Source organism: Atta colombica, unplaced genomic scaffold (assembly GCF_001594045.1).
Source record: "Atta colombica isolate Treedump-2 unplaced genomic scaffold, Acol1.0 scaffold49, whole genome shotgun sequence".
Lineage (NCBI taxonomy): Eukaryota > Metazoa > Arthropoda > Insecta > Hymenoptera > Formicidae > Atta > Atta colombica.
The window spans coordinates 1340707-1355967 of NW_017259538.1; the positions used below are offsets into that span (position 1 = coordinate 1340707).

Here is a 15261-nt window from a genome sequence, read left to right on the forward strand (position 1 = left end):
TAGCATATTCTGTTTACTATTGTTTAAATCTCAATAATGTAAATAATAAATTATAATACAAGTAAATTTTATTAAGCTCTTTACAATTATTATGTAATACTTTATTCATCATTACATATTGACTGCTTGTCACAGTTGTATTATACACTCTAAAAAATAGTGAACATCATGCGGTATCTATATTATTCTCTTGGTATTAAATCAACTTCAATATGATGTGGATTTAACACCATGAGTTTTAAATTCACTCATAATGTTAAATTTACACCATGATAGTGTTGATATAAACACTAAGGATTTTAAATTCATATTATGTTGCTTTTAATTTAAAAAAAAACCAACATGGTGAGAATTATACACACATCGTATAGGTATTAAATTCATACTTCTAGGAACATTCATTCGACATTTTTTAAATGCATTTAAGGCATATTATTATTGAGTGCTTTCCAATTTTAAAATCACTATACACTTTTATATGCACATAGCGACACAAGTTGTGTTTCAATTGCCGTTGACTGTAAGTTTGTATTTTCCAGTGATAATTACATATTATTAATTGCTATAAATGATATTGGAGAACGTTAGATGATCGGCATTATTACTTTTGCTAATGCTATTAATCATTACAACATCATTTTTTCCGTGATTTACTTAAACTATTAATTACAATACAAAATTATATAATGATAGCGTATAAACTAATAATACATATAAAATATGAAAAAACTGTGATAATGATATCCGAGTTAATCTTGGTCATCAAATTACTAGGTTTAACATATGACTGTCAAGATTGAACTGTCTCTATAAAATAAAGTTTGTTGTACCATTAGACTGTTCCATTTAATGAAACAAAATTAAGAGTTATTAGACACGACATAACTGTTTGGTAGACAAATGTAAAAATGTTTAAGTAAATTTCTTTATACTGAAGAGGACCTTGACCGTAAGTCGAAACTTATACATTTTAATATTCACATTGAATAAATGGTATAAAACCACATGAATAACCAAGGTTGGCTCAAATTGCTCAAATTTTATTTTTTAATTTTTTTGTAACATTATTAGAACAATATTACAGTATTAGAACAAAAATATTTAATTGATCTAAAAGAATAAAGGATCGCCGCTGAGAATCACTGTGCGTAACTATCGGAATATAGGCTCGGTGTCAGTCGACTAGCGTGACCCTTGATAGACAGGAGGAGGTTTGGTGAGATCTCGTGTATTAATTAAGGCGAATTAGCCTTGGCGTAAGCCGGACAACGTCAGCTGATCGGTTCCGTGTATCGAAGGATACGCCGATGATCGCAGGCAATCCTCTCTGTGAATTTCTTTACGGAGTGGTAGTGCTTCGAGTACCCTGTTATTAACAATGCACGTATGCACTAATGCCGAAGGCTGCGATTATCTCTGGTGGGTTAACGATTTCCTGACGAGCATGCTCCTCCGCATTGTTCTCGTTGCAAATCTCTCGTTGCTCTCTTTCCTGCAAATAATTTCCCATAATCTTAACGTCGGTATATTCAGCCAGCATCACTTTCATGCTCGGTACTTTGCTTCATGCTTTATTTGCGATCGAGCTTAGAAAGAATGATTTCACAAATTACATTAATTGTCGTATCAATTAAAGTGGTTAATTTTATATTATGGTTTAGTATAAGGTAACTCCGGCAAATACGCCGCGCTAGAATTTACACCGCAGAAGTCAGAAAAAATAAAAAGAGTGGGGAGTAATTTTACCGTAATTTTTTGTAATAATTACTCTGTTACATGCCTTTATGTTATATTAGTATTGTATTATGATTTCAGTTTCTTATTGTTAATATTAATAAAATTATTGTAAGTTGAATCGATTTGTTATTGTGTTATTGTTTAAGTAGTAAATTATAATCTATATAGTGTGTGTAAATATGAAACCGGAATTTACCAATAGATGGCCATAGCTGTCAATGTAGTTGCCGTCAGACGGTGCCATTGACGCCATTTCCTTGTTTCTGACATCTGATAAAGATTTTCAACTCACAACAATACAAGTATATCATACAACAGTATAGTTTGTAATAGCGTTGAACATGTCGAATTTTGTGCCCGGAAACTACGATTTGCAGACAGCATTGATTTTCTGTTACCATTTAAAGAAAACTGCTGCAGAATCGCATCGAATGCTTGTCGAAACTTACGGTGAGCATGCTCTTGGTAAATCACAGTGCTTTGAGTGGTTTAAAAAATTCAAAAGTGGCGATTTTGACGTGAGAAACGAAGAAAAAGTTTGAAAACAGCGAATTGCAAGCATTGTTGGATGAGGATGATGCTCAAACTCAACAACAACTCGCGGATCAATTGAATGTGACACGAGAAGCCGTCTCCATACGTTTGAAATCCATGGGAAAGATCCAGAAGATGGAAAAATGGGTTCCACATAAACTGAATGAAAGACAGCAGGAAAACCACTTGCGAAATGCTGCTCGCCAAGTATAAAAGAAAGTCATTTCTCTATCGAATTGTGACTGGCGATGAAAAGTGGATATATTTTGAGAATCCTAAGCGTAAAAGATCAGGTAGGTAACTCCAGGCGAGAACCATCGACATCGATTGCAAGGCCAAATCGCTATGGACGGAAGACAATGCTCTGTGTTTGGTGGGATCAGAAAGGTGTGATCTATTATGAGCTGTTAAAACCTGGCAAAACCGTTAATACTGAACGCCAACAAATAATCAATTTGAATCAAGCTTTGTGTGGAAAAACAACCAGAATATCAAAAAAGGCAACACAAAGTGATTTTGCTTCATGATAATGCACCATCACACACAGCAAAACTGGTCAAGGAAACGATTGAGGCATTTAGTTGGGAAATACTTTCGCATGCGGCTTACTCACCAGACTTGGCTCCATCCGATTACCACTTATTTGCATCGACGGGACACGCACTTGCTTAGCGCTTCACTTCTTACGAAGATATACGACTAGATGACTAGTTTGGCTCAAAAGAGCAACAATTTTTTTGGCGTGGCATCCACAAATTGTCAAACAGGTGGAAAAAAATGTATAGCTACTGATGGGCAATACTTCGAATAAAATATTTTTTATCATTTTCATGCAATAAACGTATATTTTCTATTTAAAAATTCCGGTTTCATATTTACATACCTGGTAAAATGATTACTGTAGGACGTGCAAAAGACTTAGTAGTTATTTCGTGATATGAATGTATTTAGAAGAATAATAAAGCATGTTGTATAACAAAATACAAGTACCTTGTTCTTGTATTTTTTGTTTAGTTTGTTATCTTGTATATCCCCTGTTTGGGATATACAGAATTTTTAGCGGGATTTATGCCCAAAGCACAAAGTGCGCAGATTGAATTCAGTGATTGCACTAAATGCAATAAATGCATTACATGAAATATGTACCTCGTGTCATAACACTTGTAATACATGAGAAGATTGTAATTATTATTTATTACCATATACATATTTCTCTCCATATACATATTTCTCATTTTTATTCCTTAATAAAACTTTATAAATGCATTTTATAAGTTACTGTGTCATTTTACGTCTTATTTATATACATTATTTGTAAATTTTTCATGACTTCCATGAAACCATGAACCTCCCTCCCCTATAAGTAGCCATGTATCCACCCTTATGGAATATATGACAAAAATGCAAGGATTTAAAAAAGTTCATTTTTTGATACGAAATATAAATATTTCGGATGTTTTAATATTTTTTTCATAATAGTAGACAGAGCAATGTATTGCAATTTGTACTGATATAGTTCGTTTACTTTAAACATAGTAAATAATACTTAATAAATTAAGTTTTTGATAGACGCGGCGTATACCGGAATTGCCCTATCTGAAAAATTGGGTATGCACGAAATAAATCCACAATTTTACAACCATAAATTCCGATTTCAGAGAGAAAAAAAAGAGAAAATAAGATTTTATTTAAAATAAATCTAATAAAAAATTTAAAAAATCTAGTAAATATATGAACTTGTAGGTAACTCCGATATATACGCCGCATCTATCAAAAATTTAATTTCTTAATATTATTTATGTTTAAAGTAAACGAGCTATATCAGTAAAAACTTTGTACTATCTATTATTATGAAAAAAATATTAAAAATCCGAAATATTTATATTTCGTATTAAAAAATGAACTTTTTTAAATCCTTGCCATTTTGCAACATACCTATATAATGCAATTGTAACTTCTTTTTTTTTGTATTTTTAATATTTCATTACTTTGAAAAAATATCTATGATATTAAAGAAAAGGATTTGCGTTACTTCCAATGAGAGAAGCAAATTCAATTGTGTGCCAAAAGCGAAATGAATTATTCGAGGCGTGTATAATTTCAAGGTGCGTAGGAGATCCTCAGCATCTCATTACAGCCTCGATCTGACATCACGTGAACATTGCATTCGCGAACGACACGTTATACTCTTTTTTTTTAACGTTCTAGTCAAGAGAGCTGTTAGTTCGTTCCTCATTACCAGCACGCATCGTGTCGCTCAACCATGCGTCCTAGCAACTTTCTCACATGTTGTGATGTGATAATTATATGCCTCGTGCTGCAAATGTCTCGAAGCGTACAGCTTCGTTAACCGATAGTTAACGGCGGATCTGAAAAACGTTGTATGCATGTATAAGCTGCTCCTAATTTATGTGTTCAACGATGTTGTAACATGGTATGATAAATATTATGCAATATGACATAAATGTTAATTTTCTTTATGAAGAAAATTAACGTGTTTCATATAAAACACTGGCATATGTCCACATTATTGTGTAGATTAATATGCTGGATAACATCTTGTACATCACTCGTTGCAATATGATACAGTGTAAAGAAGTGAGGGAATTATTACGAACACGGAGTAAACGTTAACGATAACTTGTTGCAGTATATTAGAGTAGTGACCTCTCATTTTTCGCATCCATTCCAATGTACGCTTAGTATCGCACTATAACAAGTGACTGCATGAGAAGAGTGTAAGATAAATACTATTACATGTTTTTAATGCTTTTAATGTAGGGGAGAATGGGAGAATTACGAATACTTAAGGGAAAAGTTAAATAAAACTGATGAGTATTTATCAATTATAGAAATCTTCAAAGAATATCGGCTTTAAATTACAATGATTAATTAATTATAGTTTATATTATTAAACTATGTAAACTGTAATTTTTGAATAAAAAAACAAGTCTAATTTGGCACTGCCCCACATGGCTGCTGATAATTCCGAACTACAAAGATCTACTCTTACAATACTGATTTAAAAGTTACACTTTGCGTGACTGCGATAGATTTGTCTCAAGATGAATGACCTTTCTGTATCATTGAAGTACCACAAAAGACGCGGTATGCTATTATGCGACAATTAAATAACGTCTTTGCTTATTTTCTAGCACGCGTGACAAATGAATCGTAATACATTTACATTATAAAAAAATATATTGCTATGAAATTAATGGATCTATCATTTCGTTAGATACACTAAGACTTAGATACACAAATAAGAATAAAAGTTGCAAAAAAGGATCTGATACGTATAAAGTAAAATGGGAATAAAGCACATTGCGCGCAAGTATGTGTAATTTTCAGGTATGAGAAATAATTATGTAAGACGCTCAAACTGGTTACTAGAATATTGAAATTTTTTTGCAGCACTATCAACGCTTAAGCAACGCTTCTGTAATTATTTTGATGATTCAACAAAATTATTTTCAGATTTTTATTTATTCTCTAAATTCTTTGGAGTGAAATTCAATTCTAAAGAATGAAAATTGATCCAATCCTGAAAATGAGTGACTCAAGTTTTAAGAATGAGATTTTATTCTTTATAGTGAGATTTAATCTAAAAGTTTTAGAGAGTAACTAAATTTTTAAATACTTTTCATTATCTATCAATACTAACATAATCGTTTATTACGTACTTTCCATCGTATGTTTCTTATTCCTTAAATTATCTTTCTTTCGTTTTTTTTTTTTTACTTATTCTCTCTTCGCGATACATATTCGCTGTGAGAGTAGCGCTACGATCGGCTAATCTCGTGATTAAGTAATGTATCAAGAAGAAAGAGAAGTCGTTCGCGAGGGTAGATACCACGTTATAATCTACAGCGCAATAAACGCGCGGAGCCGTGCGGAAAAATGCAATCGAAATGCATTAATAATGGGAGACCTAATGCGACCCTCGTCCGTTGCCCATCGGCCGATATTACGTGCACACGGCTCGTAAATGGACTAATTACTCAAGATTACGTAACACCTTCCTTCACAACGTCATTAGTCGTTTCGCGTATCCTCGGCACGTTGCGGAATAATATTCGCCCGATGGGCGTCGAGACATTTAAGACGGTCGATTTAGATCTATCGTGAAAAGATAGAAAGAGAGAGACCACCATCCACGCGTCTCGCTAAAACTCGATCCTTTCCAATCGACGCAAATCGAGAGATCAGGGAAAACAACTTGCCATTCCCTTGGGTTGCGCGTCTCTAATTACCCTGACTTTTAGGCTTGCCTCGTTAATTACCATTCGGTAATTAGACTCGCGATGTCAGAAGGTGACGTTAATATTCTAGGATGACTGGTTTTCTTTCTGCGTCTAACCGCGGTACTACGGTTGTTACAGACAATGCGAACGCCAGCTGTAAACGACGACAATACATTTTCCGCGAGATACGCGATGTGCGTGTTTCTCTATTATTTTAGTACAATGGAATAAATCGCGTTGAAAGATAGAACGCACTTCTGTAGACAAAAAACGACTTTTTATTATATATCGGGCTGCTACATCTACGAAGTCATCGTGAAGATACCGAAAGCGCAATTTCTCATTAAAACGAGATCTCACGGGCGATCATTTCCCCTTTCATATACTGCAATAATTAAAACGTCCGATTTATAAAGATTAATCGTCCCTAATACATAATAATAAATGTACGTTAATTCTGCCTCGTTTCGCAGTTGGGGAAATCGCGACTTAGCTCACGCCCCATGACGCGATAATTGTTCCGACCGAACCTTAACACCAGCCATTTACAAGGGCAAATACCAAATTAAGGGTTAAGCATCGATCCCGCTTCCCTCTTCGCCCGACCGATCCTCGCGATAATAACACTCCTTGTCTTGACCCTGTGACTTACGACCCTGCAGCTAGCTAAGACTATCCGCTCTCGGCCTCACCGCGCGGAGATTCGCGGACAGACGCGCAGATATATCGATCAAATCGCGACGTTTTCTACGAGATCAGACCTGAAGAAAGACGAGCACGTCGTCGCCTTCGTTGCTGAATCTACTGGGCTATTATTCGAGTTCAACCGGCTGCAGATTTAATGAGATCGCGAACCAGCCGCCTGATCGTAACATTCGATTCGCCAGTCTGTCTTCGTCTCGTGTTGCACGAAGCGGATGAACTTGATGGCGATTACGTCATCGTCTTACGATCGAGCTGTATCCGTAATACATCTGGAGCAATTCCTCACTCCGTCTTCGATTTTGTTTCTTCTTATTTCTTCCGTGGGTCACACGATGTTTAATCATTTTTCACAGTATAGCATAGCACAGCGAATCGAAATAACTTTAACATAAGTAGCTCTGATCAGTATTCGTGGATCCAGTGATCATTTTCTTCGACTACGTTATAAACAATTATTTATTAATCACTTTTACAATATTACATTTTTAAGTTACATAATCTTATTCCTCAGATTTTGACTTTTAAAATGACAAAACAAGTTTAAACAAAGTTATATTAATTTAAAGTATTACTGAACCCCAAATATTAGTTAAGGTTTCAGAGCAAATATCGATTAGGATTAAAAACAGGAGTAAATCAATTTTTAATCCTTAAACGTCACTACAGGAACACTTGGTATCCCCAAATAATTTGATTGCTTTTATATTTTGTAATTAAAATTAATATCCTTAGAGTATACATTGCATTTTATCCATAGCTGAACGAATTATATTATGTAAAAATAAAAATTACACAAATATGATATAATATACTTATATTTTGTTGCAAGTTTATTTTATGAATTTTTTAAAGTACATTTTTTAGAATACTAATTAGCTTTTATATTTTTATATCGTTTTTATATTATTTATTAATGTAATGAATGTCTCTTAATTTAATCAAAACATCATTTAATAATTTTCAATTTCTTTAAATTACATATTATAATATGCAGTTTAGATCTTTAAAGTGCATGTTAAACAAATTCAAAATACAAAGCTTATAAGGTTACAAAAATTATTGTGGAGGAAGCAGTTTCACATGTACCATTTTGGAGGTCATATTATAGAAGTCTATAAACTTCCCGCAAAGTCTTTTGGTGCAGACAATAGTGCTTTTGGAGGTGCAGAAGCAAGTGTTGCACCCATCAAAGTATCGTTTTCCTGGTATACATTTTCCGGCGCTATATAAACTAAATGATGAAAATGATGAAAACAAAATTATTATATATATTCCCTGTTTTGTTAACTATTATATATATCTCGCTTGAGCATAATTTAAATAATTGATTAATAATATTTATCATATTTATAAACATAAGAAACGTTAATTATTCACCTTGCGTAGCTGATGCTGAAATCAAACTGATGCTAATGATTATAAATATCACAAATATCTGATATTTGGATGTCATAGTTTTAGCACTTCATATAATTCAAATACTTCGAGCGTCGACTTCTTTTTGACAGAACTTGATACGACGAGATCTTTATATAAGAATCCCTCGTTTACATATTTCGTGCGTGACTGTAGGTACGGTTTACTTGGGACTACAAATGTTTCGAAGCGTTTGATTGACCAATCGGAAGAAAGAATTTTACTAATTAACCAATCAAAAAAATGCTTCGAAGCATTTATAGCATCAAGTGACTTTTGATATCTGGTCTGTGTTTTCTTTTTATGGCTCGTATTATCTTTTTTTCTCACGAGACTGTGTAGACTGGTTTGCGCCGAGTGGTTATAAGACACACTTGAAAAGTCAAACGCTCGTTCAAACAGAGTTTAGAAACAATGTATACATAAGTGATGACGCATGAGATTATCGCATGTATATGTAAATGCTTTATTAGCATCTAACTGTTTAAACGCATATGGAACTGATATAGATTTCGTAGAATCTCGAAAGTATCCGAATTTGTCATATATGCACGCGGTTAAAATAAAATGAATCAGTATATCATATGTCATTTGTAATGTTTTCGAATATTTAATTTTTATTTTCAAACTAGATAGAATTCATATTTACAGACTAGAAGATAGAAGATAGAATCACTAAGAAAAAATTTATTTACTCTAAATAATTTGTTTCTTTATTAATAGTTAGTTTCAAGTAAACAAATTGTTTATAGAGTTAGAAAATTTTTTTTATCAACGTCAAAAGAGTAAATTTATATGATATTTTAATAATTATTTTCGCACTTTGTATGCAATGCAAGAATTAATATTTCTTGACTGGCGAACGAATAATAGCTTTATAAATATGTATTGCGTAATATGACTTGCACATTGTGATCATTATCATAATTAATGATATCATAATATCTGATATTATATTTTATAACAAGCTGTTTTATTGATAAAAAACGTCGAAGTTATTACGCTGATGGAATCAAGATTATTATTTTCAATGCAACAACTTTACTTCGATTCAAAATTAGTGTAATAGATAAAAATATATGATATCTCAGAGAAATGACTAATTTCTGAACAATATAATACGTATAAAAATCAAAATAAGCACACACACATATACGTGTGTGTGTGTGCATGCGTGCGTTCGTGCGTGTAACATTTTTATGGTGAATGAAAAACAAATTTATATGTATCTTTTTTTATTATTTACATTGAGGCTTATCGATGGAGGATTAAAACGCTAGATTTTAGCATAGCCATATCAGTGTAACAATTACGTCTCTCTACATTGAAGAAAAGTATTCTTTACATAAGTCCTGGAATCTCTGGATAATTTAGTTTATTCACATAAACACGGAGGCTTAATGAGACGGTCGCCACCACACCATCTAGTAGTGCAAAACCACTTAGATTCAGCTAAATCACAAAGACAGCTATTGCATCCGTTATAATAGGAAAAACCGACTTCACATTTGGGCAATGATGTATCTGTGAAAGACAGACATTTTGACATTATTTTCACATGCTGTGTTAGATATTAAAGAGTTATTAGAAAAATTTATAAAAAAAGAAATAAAGATTTACCTAATTCTCCTTGAATTGAAACGACCAATGTGATCATCACGATCATCAATGCTAAGATGGTGTATTTATGTGACATTTTACTCTGTTGCCTAATACTTTCGTTGTATTACGAAAAATTTGATTCGAGTATAAATTTTTCACTGAGGCAAGCCGAATATGATGAGAGATTTTATACTGTTCTTATCTTATACTGTTTGATCAGGATGTATGATTATCAATATGATAAATACGATATAAGCGTATTATTTTATTGATAAAAGGAATCATTATCAAATTAAAATTGCCATTTTCCTTGAATTGAAGTGGATTATAAATGATCTCATCTTGATTTAAAGCAGATGTATTAAATAAAAATATAGAATATTTCAAGACGAATAACTACTATATTATAATGTCGCATTATTGATTATATCGATACATAACATTTCGATTATTTAATACATTTTATAGTTTAATACAAATCTGTTTTTATACAATAGAAACGTATATTTAAGTTCTATCTTTAATATTTAACTTTCTTCACGCGATATAAATGCAAATTAGGATATAAGTCTTGCAATATTATTTATGTTGTTAACAGCACGTGCAAAATTCATACGAATGAATATAAAATTTATGGTATATGTATTTCTAAAACAGAAGATATAAATATGAAAACATGAAATTTATGTTGTCGTAAAATGCTTAAAGATATGGATTTTGGTTATATAAGTATACACGAATAACAAATGTGAAGGTTAATATTCTGATGTGATTGACAAATTTTTTTAACCAATTTAGCTTCGAGAAACGCAATTTTTTTCTTTAAATAATAAGGATATTATATAATATCGACACATGTCCGTTAATATCGACATTAGTCTGTTATCGTCAAGATATTCTCATAGTATTATTTATCTGTTACAGGCGAGAAGCCATATCAGTGCACGTGGGAAGGCTGCACGTGGAAATTCGCACGATCGGATGAGCTGACGCGGCACTATCGCAAACACACGGGCCAAAAGCCGTTCAAGTGCCATCTCTGTCAGCGATCGTTTTCGCGGAGTGACCACTTGTCGCTCCACATGAAGAGGCACTGATGATGAGGACCGCCTAGAGCATCGATGTGAGAGAAAGCGCACGCCGATCTGCGGAAGGAAATAGAGGAAAGCTGGAGAACGATCCTCGGTAATCGGCTAGTGATCCTGAGCAATCCTAGACGAGAAACGACGATATTTCTTACATTTGGGACCTGATGAGCCATACCATGTGTCGGCCCGTTTCGAACTTTAGGTCGGACCGGCCGGCCGGGCAGGCAGCAACTAGGAAAAAGAGAAAATAAATCGACGAAGCAAACAAATCGCGTTTATTAGATTTAGCGCTTAACCGCGAGCTAAGTAATCGCGGCGCCGATCAATTTTGGTCGGCTGATTCTCTCGGTGCTGTCTCTCGCAAGCCTTTCCGATGGGATCTCTGCGGAAAAGAATGGCCATAGCTGCGACAATTGGATTGATGTCGGAGTTATGAGCGTGTCGAATAATCGAGAGAAGATAATATTTTATCAGTTATCGGGCTTTAACAAAGGAATGTTTCACGATTATGAAGGAGGAATGATCCGCTTGTGCGATCGAGATCGTCTGCAGATTCGGCACGATGAGACACGTATCGTTAAATATATCTGTTCTCTTCTGTGTTTCTAGCCAATTTTTACTTGTTCGATTTTCCAGTTTGTTTTCTTTATACACACACACACGCGCGCACACACACACACACACACACACACACAAACACACATTTAATTAAGGCCAGCTCAACTAGTCTAGAGCACCATATATTGTATGTATCGTGAAGAAGAGAGCCAGTATAATAATTAATTAATTAATTAATTAATTAAGGTAAATAAATGGTTAGTATGTAAGTTAAAGAATATATCGAACTCCGGTGACGGAGCTTGGGACTTAGCATGCTCAGTTAAATAAACTACAATCGTGATCGTAGACACTACGTAAAGCATTGATAGAGCAATTTTTCGATTATGCACAAAGAATTTCGCGTTTAGAGACGGACAATCAATAACGTTTTATTACGTAGTAATGAAGCGTGATTATTATAAACGTCGGCATACCAGAAGCCAGTATTATGTAACAAGCAATATCACCGATGGCTTTATATGTATGATGCTTTCCAAAATCTCTTTTTAATCACAGAAAGGAAGAGCCTTCTTCGATCGTAATTCGCAAGTCGTTTTTGAATTCCACGCGTAAAGGTGCCAAAGTAGAAGGTGCAATCACGAAATATCGTAAATAGTATTTTACGAAGAAAAACAAGCATAATCGAGTAAATTATTCTTTTCTATGGCGCCTTGAGATTTTCAATCTTGAATGCATAGGTTTCACTACAAAACTTCAAACACTAAATAGTGACAGTGTTACTCCGCATTTTACGTAGGCATCCTGAAAACTCAAGAGCTCAGTAAATATCTATTTGGGCGTCGAAATATATGCTCAAACATCTTGTGTTGATTATCGAAAGAACGATTCATTGTTCATATATATTTATATCGTTCTTTACGATTTTCTATTTACAAATGATGATTATATCAGGATGTCTTGACACTTTGAATTTGCGATTTCAGGATTACTAAGTCAAAAGGGCAATTTAGATTTTTACATTTTAAAGATTAGTTACTAACTGGATAAATTAATAGATTTCGATAGAAATTAGTTTGTGTAGGGAGACAGCAATGTTTAGCCAAAGTTTTGTATTTATCAAATTAGTAATGTATATTTATAAAATCAAACTGTGGAAGTTAGTCAAATGTTTCAAATGCCAAAAGTAATAATGAACATTTAAAATGGCCATCTTACATTTGATGTTAGTGTTACAGCGTTTTGGAAACATATTATATAAGCCGCATTTATGGATAAATTCTTCTGCCAATAAAGCAGTCTTTACTTCAATCTGTGAAAATCGTTTTGTAGAATCTTTTTGGTATTCTAACTATATATTTAATTAACCTTTTAGAATTTGTTTTTTTTTAATATAAATGTTGTATATTTAACTCAAGTTGATGTTATTTATCATTATTTTGATGTTAAAATGATATCTTTAGTGTCAAAATAGTGATAAATGGCATTTGCTATCTGGGTAATGATTTGATAAACATCCAATTTTGACTAAATTTGTTGTCACCTTGTACAGTTTTTGTAGTTTTGATTTAATATTAAGACAAAAACGTTAATAAAATTAATTGCATAATGTGATGTAAATGTATGATTATTCAGTTTCAGTCGAATGAAAAGATGGATTGGCTATTGAAAATTATATTGAAGATATCGAAATCGCTAATTCCGCGTGTCAAATAATTAGACGTTAATGAACACGAAAATCTTAATGCGCTCGCTTGATAGCGTAATACATTGTATACATAATCTCTAGAAACTTTGCAGAACGCGACATACACTGCGTAGGTGGCAGATGTAGCATTAGCCTGTTTCTTTAAACCGCGTTTACGCCGCTGCATGAGTGCAGCTGAAGTTAGTTGGGACACCTATCATGAAGCCAGTTGAGACAACGGAACAAGATGCCAGTATATCCTAGAGCCAGTTTATATCATTAGAGAGAAAACCTCCGCATGTAAGATTAATGCGAGGGTCGATAAATTAACATTTGTTACGTGTTGTATTCTGATAGGGGATAGTGCCTTCTAATGTTAAGGAAGAGGGACGCTGCGTTAGGCCTTAAGTATTACTGTTAGTGCCTTAAGTCACGCGAATCTTCGTGCTTGTACACCTTTCATAATCCGATCCTACGAATCCTCGCCCGGAGGACCAGTTCGGCGCGCTTTATGGTATCTTCCCTGCAGAAGTTACTAATCGGATGTCACCTCGACTCACATGAAGCTCTGTTAAATATGCACGAAGTTTTCGAGATATCAGATATTGAATCCGGGAATGAAAATTATATCAAGCGAATGAGGAATGAGATGTTATACTCGTAACGAATGGAATGGAATTTTTAACGAAATTTTTAGTTATCTATTGAATGTCGAATCAAGCAGCACTATGAGATTCATATTGACATATCTGATATTCCTGGCGGAAAGAATGACAAACTTTTTCTCTTTTTTTAATTTCAATCGAAATGTTGATCGTTCATATATACCTATATTGTTATATGATTATTGATATAATCGAATGTATTATTTCTTCTTTCATATAACTTTTACAATTTAGAATATAATTACTTATACATCTTCACACATTTCTGTATAGATCTCATTGCATGCTAAAATTTTGGAATATCCAGTATTTCACACACTCTTTAACATATCGCATGAATTGATAGGACGGATAAAGTAATAGTCTAACATTCTTGCTTTTTTGCATAATTTACTATGCAGGCTGCTCTGCTGCAGTAGAATCTTTATAGACAAACTGACAATAGTCACGTTTTCATAATATGTATACGAATTATTTTCGTACATTGTTGTAATCATAAAATTCGATAATGAAGAAAATATCCAAGATACTATTTTGATCGTACTAATTGTATTTATCTTTGGGGAAATTATCTCTAAAATGGTTGTCAAAAAAAGCGCTGAGCCTCACATGAACAGTGAAAATGTTATTGATGTAAATATTGATGTCATAACGACATCATCTTTTATTTTCGTTCATATATTTCTGCTGACGCATGTCGTCCTTCGTATGCCTTTCATTCAATTTAGATTGCTGTTTGAATACTCGTATTAACGGAATATCCAAATCCCTTTTGCGATATTGAGGAAAATTAATTAAAGGTCTTTTAATTTAAACTATCCTGAATTTGAATAATTGTTTTTGTAACCTTTCGTTAAGATTATCATCTTTTAAGTTATCTTTTTTGAAGTTATCACATTCGATTATCAATTTTATATTATAATATTCTTGTTTATGTTTACATAATATTATATCTTATATTATCTTATAATATTATAATTTCTTAGATAAGAGTTAATTAAAAAACTTTATTCAATTGTTTTTTT

At 33.1% G+C, this 15261-nt stretch overlaps 2 protein-coding genes across 2 annotated transcripts in view; one reads left to right on the top strand and one right to left on the bottom strand.

Moving 5' to 3' along the window:
* The window catches only part of LOC108691647 (Krueppel-like factor 7), a 36046-nt gene extending 24651 nt beyond the window's left edge, over nucleotides 1-11395 (top strand). The window contains exon 4 of the mRNA XM_018199498.1: nucleotides 11163-11395. Coding sequence (XP_018054987.1) covers nucleotides 11163-11335 — 173 coding nt within the window. The 3' untranslated portion in view covers nucleotides 11336-11395. The remainder of the gene's footprint in view (nucleotides 1-11162) is intronic.
* Nucleotides 9873-10332, bottom strand: LOC108691663. The gene is made up of 2 exons (XM_018199524.1): nucleotides 10257-10332; nucleotides 9873-10160 (listed from the first exon to the last, which is right to left on the bottom strand). Exons 1-2 carry the CDS (start codon nucleotides 10330-10332, stop codon nucleotides 10012-10014), a joined length of 225 nt encoding a protein of 74 aa, XP_018055013.1. The 3' UTR covers nucleotides 9873-10011.
* Nucleotides 11396-15261: the final 3866 nt, after the last annotated feature.

Coding starts and splice junctions, on each gene's coding strand:
- LOC108691663 (XM_018199524.1), bottom strand. CDS start 10,332: ATGTCACATAAATACACCATCTTAGCATTGATGATCGTGATGATCACA. Junction 10,161..10,256: donor TTCAATTCAAGGAGAATTAG/GTAAATCTTTAT, acceptor TGTCTTTCACAG/ATACATCATTGCCCAAATGT.